The sequence below is a fragment of the Suricata suricatta genome, chromosome 17 (genome assembly GCF_006229205.1).
Source record: "Suricata suricatta isolate VVHF042 chromosome 17, meerkat_22Aug2017_6uvM2_HiC, whole genome shotgun sequence".
NCBI lineage: Eukaryota > Metazoa > Chordata > Mammalia > Carnivora > Herpestidae > Suricata > Suricata suricatta.
In genome coordinates, this window is record NC_043716.1 from 9,811,514 (window position 1) to 9,816,945 (window position 5,432).

Sequence of the window (5,432 nt, forward strand, 5' to 3'; positions counted from 1 at the left end):
TCTGCCAATCCTTCTCAGTCCAGACACCGATTTTAAGACTGGTCCAAAGCAAGTTCATTAATGCCATCTGACTCCTCTCTCCTTAAATCTGTCTTCTCTGTTTCTCAAGCATGTTAATTGCCCGTAGTTCGTGAGAGCTGGACCCCAAATGAATCTTCACAAATGCCATTTTCCCACTGAATAACCACCAAAGGCACAAGAAATGGTACACTGTAAAATATATTTTAAATAATTCAAATGGTAAGAGTCCTTAAACACTCAGAACCTGCGTCTGTATCTAAAACAAGAGCAGAAGTATCAAAGTCATGGATGAATGCCATCATTACACAGTGGTCCTGGGTTGAGACAATGATGGAGTTAGCATTACTCTCTTCATTCAGACACTGTCTTGGACTAGAACGTTCCTTTTCTTCATTAGAAAGTATAATTCTGAACTCTCAATTCTTGAAATCCACAGGCACAGTTGAACTACCTTAACTGAAAAATTCCCACCACTTGTGCAGTATTTGTAAACTCAAAAGTATCACCTGACCCGATTCTCTCTCTCTCGCCTTATCCCTTAACTGGGACATACACTCTCACTAAAATCCCCACGAGCAAGACTGAAATGAACCCCACGAGTAGGAGCCCACGCCGTAGCACCAACTGTCTCCCCGTCAATGGAGTCCTGTCCCTGGGAGGGGCCGGAAGATGTTCTTCTTGGCGCATCTGTGGGTCCAACTGAGTCTCGTTCCGTGTTTCAACAGTGGTCATTAAAACTCCTCTCTGGTTCTCTGGGCCCACTGAAGAGAAAAAAGGAACTCAGCAGTGCAAAAGGATATATTTTCATTAGTACAAAAGAAACATGTATGTATGTTACTCACCGGGGATATGTTTAATCAGGAAGCAGTTGCTACCTTGGATACACAAAAGAAACACTATCTCAGAGTGCTTCTCCAGTCACAACTCTGGATGCTACTGTTGTGAGCTTAGGTCTTCTAGGGAGCTCTGCCCACCCCAGAACTAGAGGAATAAATACAGTGACTCTCTAAGACTCATAGGGGAAGTGTTCAAGGGGCCTACACTCCTCTAATGAACAGTTCAGAAGGAGGACAAGGCCAATGAGGAGAAAAACCACCTAAGAGATCTTTCAAGGCCATTCACAGAACTGAAGAGAGATGTGAATCTTCACGTCCGAGGGCCTACTAAGCACCCAGCAAGAGACTGACTTGTGTAGATTTAGTCTTATGACACTTAGGCGTAGTGAGAATTCAGGAAAATATCCTAAACGCTTCCCGAGAGACACACAAAAGCAGTTGACCAAAAGAAACAAGAATAAGACAGGCATCCGACTTCTTCATAAGCATAGCGGAGGGGCGCTTGGGTGGCTCAGTCAGTTAAGCGTCTGACTTGGGCTCACATCATGATCTTGCGGTTTGGGAGTTCGAACCCCATGTCGGGCTCTGTGCTGACAGCTCGGAGCCTGGAGCCTGCTTCAGATTCTGTGTCTCTCCCTCTTTCTGTCCCTCCCCAGCTCATGCTCTGTCTCTCTGTCTCTCAACAATAAATAAGTGTTAAAAAAATTTTTTTTAACTAAGCATAGCAGATATTGGGATGCTCCGATGCCCTTGGAGTTGTGAGTGGAAAGAATTTCGAGTAGCGTAATTCCAGCTCACTCTTATAAAATGCCGCCTCCACGCCAGGCACTGTTCTCAGCGCTTTACACATACAAAGCTCAGTTGACCCTTATGTCAGTACTGAGGTAAGCAGTGGTGTTACCCCGCTTTACAAATGGGAGATGCTAGGAAACTTGGACCAACCGTTCTCTGAAGGCAATTATGAAAGCTGGAGAAAACGAATGAAAAATATCATCTTGAAGGTATCAGAGTACTACGGAAGTACCAAAAGGTCACAAGGGCAAGATCTAGAGGACGTTGGAAGAAACCCAGCAGAGTGAGGCAGCTTTGGGGACCACTTTTGACCTGAGAGTTCTTCATCTGAACCGAGTGACCTCAGTCCCCCACCAAGGCCAGAACTCTAGGCTCCAGGCCGGAACTCAGGGGCTGTATCCAAAAATTAAGCATAAACCGGAAGTAAGCCAGGCCTCATCCTGGTGGCCTGAAGCCAGCTGGGTGCTCCAGGGAGCTCAGTGTCTGAAAGTGCCCTAGACTGTGGGTCACCCTAAGTGTTCGGCAGAAGCAAAAGAACATCCTCCCTGAAGACAGACAGACATCACAGGCCTCAAATGACCTCTACGGACAATTTTCAACTACAAGATCTGGGACACAAGCTAAGATAACCGGGCACATGGAGGACCAGGCACATGAACAAAAACTGGCAGGCACAACAGAATTGGCGGCTGGCAGTAGTTCAGCCAGTCTGTGAACTCAAGTTCTAAAGAAGCGAGGACCTAGGAGGAGTGGGTGACTAACTGCCTAAGGATCTGGAAATCTGGAGAGATGACAGATTTGACAGAAAGTGAATCACACCTGTGCATGATGCTTACCAGAAGCAACAGTTAAAACAACGATCTGTTTAAGGCCCACCTTTGCCTGGTGAACAGGGGAACCCCGCAGACCCACACATACGAACCTCAGTTTCCAAGACAAGGTCAATGCACGGGGTCACCGAGTATTAGAGATCCCCGTGGGATGCTCACGTGAGTACCGGAAGTCAGTCAAGTAACTGGCAACCTGCGCCGTACCTCAAATCGAGCGTTGCGTGCGTGACTTTATCATTTGTCCCTGCAACTTTATTTCCCGAGTTCCGGGGGAGCTCATGCCAGCAAATCTAGCTGTGTCCCACAAACGGCCTCTCCAGGCCCACCTGGACAGGCCTCTTCCAAGAGCAGAGGCAGTTTATTCCCTACCTTGGTTCTGATAGACAGAAGAAGTCCCATCCTGGGTCACAGTTGGCCTCACATTGGCATGTATCTGAGCCTAGAAGATGAAACTCAAAGTAAATCCACAAGGCTTTATTTAGGGCCGTGTTAATCTCTGGGTTATGGGCCTAGCACGCTTCCGCTGTGCCACTCTGCTCGGCTAGGGCCGTGTTAATAAAACATTTGACTTGACTCTCCAATTTAGGAAAAACCAAGCCATTTCTGCAACTGCTATGGAAGGGGACCTTTCCTGGTTCACAAGGATGGAATCATCTTTCGGAATGACTGACATGGGTTCAGTGGGTGGAGATGGATGGAAAAGCACAAGACTAGGGGAAAGGCTGGGCCCAAGTTCACGGGATTCCCCTTTTTTGCTTCATCAATTTTATCTACCATCTACTTCCAGACCCCACATTGAGCCTAGCAATCTGGACAGACACATGCATGTAGGGATCTTAGTGAAATACTTCGGGATCATAAAAATCATTATCAGGATAAATCGGCTGACATCCCTCCTCTCTCTCTGGTTTCAAATCTTGTCCTGAAGTTGGCTTTTCAGGCACAAGGGTGAGAGCCTGGCTTGGGATACGAGGAGGAAAGGAACCCCTATTTTTCTGTTCGATAAATAAACAAAGGTGGATGGATAAATGCAGGGTCACCTAGCCCTTCACGGCTGAAATAAACACAGTTGAAACCACAACAAAGTGATAAAAGGGGAAAGAACCTTCCAAATGGGAGGGAGACAGCCTGAGCTGATGGTTTGCTTTCTAGGAGAAGAACCTTTATTGGTCAGCAATGAACATAGTTACCTCTTGACAGGCTTTCTTCCAGTTTAGCCGGGCAACAAAGACCAGAAAATACAGAGATTGCGTGATCGCGCAGATAATGATCCCTAACCACAGACCTGGAAGTGGAAATATTTAACAGAGGTTAATTCCATGGAAAACGGGCCGCCCCTGGGGTAAATGGTCCTCCTATCTCACTCGGAGAATCTGCTTTCATGGCTCAGGTGGAGCCCACAGTGACGGACAGATCCCCTGCCCTCTCCTTCAGTTTCCAGAAGGTTCTGAGAGGCCCAGGGCTCCCTGTGGCAACTGCCCACCACTCTGAATCTCAGAACTGAGGTTCAGAGGCTCTTTTTGGCTTTTGTGACCCTAATGCTTTGCTGGTAAGAGACGTGCAGATTATAAGGAAATGAAGTTCCCAAGACAAACTATTTCCTATTTCAAAGAGTACTGTGCTTCTGGACGGCTATGGCCTAGTTTTCTCAAAAAGGGGGGCTGACATTTCCAAAATGCAGAAGAACCAGCCATGTTAAGTGCCCTCCCTTGGTACCTCCCGCGGGCTCTTACTGGCGTTGGGCACAGGCTCCCGGGACAAGGCTGTCCACAGAGAGAGGATCCCAGAGAGGCTGAGTGGGAATGGAAGACAGGAAAAGCCTCGTGGATCTCAAGGTATACACTCTACCTAGTAAACCCACACGGACACACCAGGAGGCCCGAAGTGGGGAGGGTTTCTTCGGTCACAGTGGAGTAATGGCAGAATCGGAAAGTCTAACAAGGGCCGTGAGGAACTGAACACGCAAACAGGCAGCGGGCAGACCACATGTAAAAACAGAACTCCAGGGGTACATGGGTGGCTGAGCGTCTGACCTCAGCTCAGGTCATGATCTCATGGTTCATGGGTTCAAGCCCCACATTGGGCTTTGCACTGAAAGCGTAGATCCTGCCTGCTTCAAATTCTGTCTCCCTCTCTCTCCTGGTTCACACACACTTTCTATCTCTCTTGCTCAGAAACAAACAAAAAACTTAACTTTGATCCAGCAATCTGTCCAGAAACCAAGCCCTGACCTACAATAAACAACCCAAGAAGCCAGTCTGCTACATGTTAGACTCTGGAAACAATCCAAGGTGCTAAATTATAACTTCTGCAACAATTGACCCAAAATGGCCAGGACTTGATCAATAATGGACACCTTCCCTAATTTTTGTCCCTGCTTCCAACTTAGGGCCAACCAGAGAAAAGCAAACACGCCCTTTCCCCCGCCCCCCACCAATCACACCAGATGCCCCGATTCTCTCGTCAGCCTGCTTCCGGCTTCCCTGGGACATCAGGGCACACCTGAGCCCTCCCTTAGCCTTCTGCCTGCCTCTGGGTCCCTGCCCAAACCTCAGGTGGTGGAAGCTAACTTCCTTGCTAGAGCGAGCTCAGAATGAATGAATGCCCTTTGGTTTTTCTCATATGGTTGGTCTCCATGACCACAGCTCATCATGGAGGCCCCACAAGCTCTGGCTCACCATGGACCCCAGCCTCCAACCAGATGTGGTACACACAGAGGCCCCTTGTGCCCGTGTGCTAGAGGCGTGGGCAGTCCTTGACGATGTGGTGAGTTTGGACCAGGTGCATTTACAATGAGCTCCTCATCTGAGTACCCGGATTTTGTCACTGACTCCCATTTGTTTGGCAGCCTCGGTGGAATCGGGCCATTCCTTTTCATCCCTTTTGCTGTGTTTTGTGGTGCTGTGTCAAGTGTTGTCTGTGACAGAGGGACAGTTAGACTCCAGAACACGGG

General features: G+C 48.2%; 1 protein-coding gene across 1 annotated transcript in view; it reads right to left on the bottom strand.

Moving 5' to 3' along the window:
• Positions 1 to 203: 203 nt before the first annotated feature.
• The window catches only part of LOC115282374 (multidrug and toxin extrusion protein 1-like), a 78,784-nt gene continuing 73,555 nt past the window's right edge, over positions 204 to 5,432 (bottom strand). Inside the window, exons 17-20 of the mRNA XM_029928367.1 lie at positions 3,670 to 3,764; positions 2,849 to 2,918; positions 864 to 896; positions 204 to 782 (exon numbers count right to left, since the gene is read on the bottom strand). Coding sequence (XP_029784227.1) covers positions 553 to 782; positions 864 to 896; positions 2,849 to 2,918; positions 3,670 to 3,764 — 428 coding nt within the window. The 3' untranslated portion in view covers positions 204 to 552. The remainder of the gene's footprint in view (positions 783 to 863; positions 897 to 2,848; positions 2,919 to 3,669; positions 3,765 to 5,432) is intronic.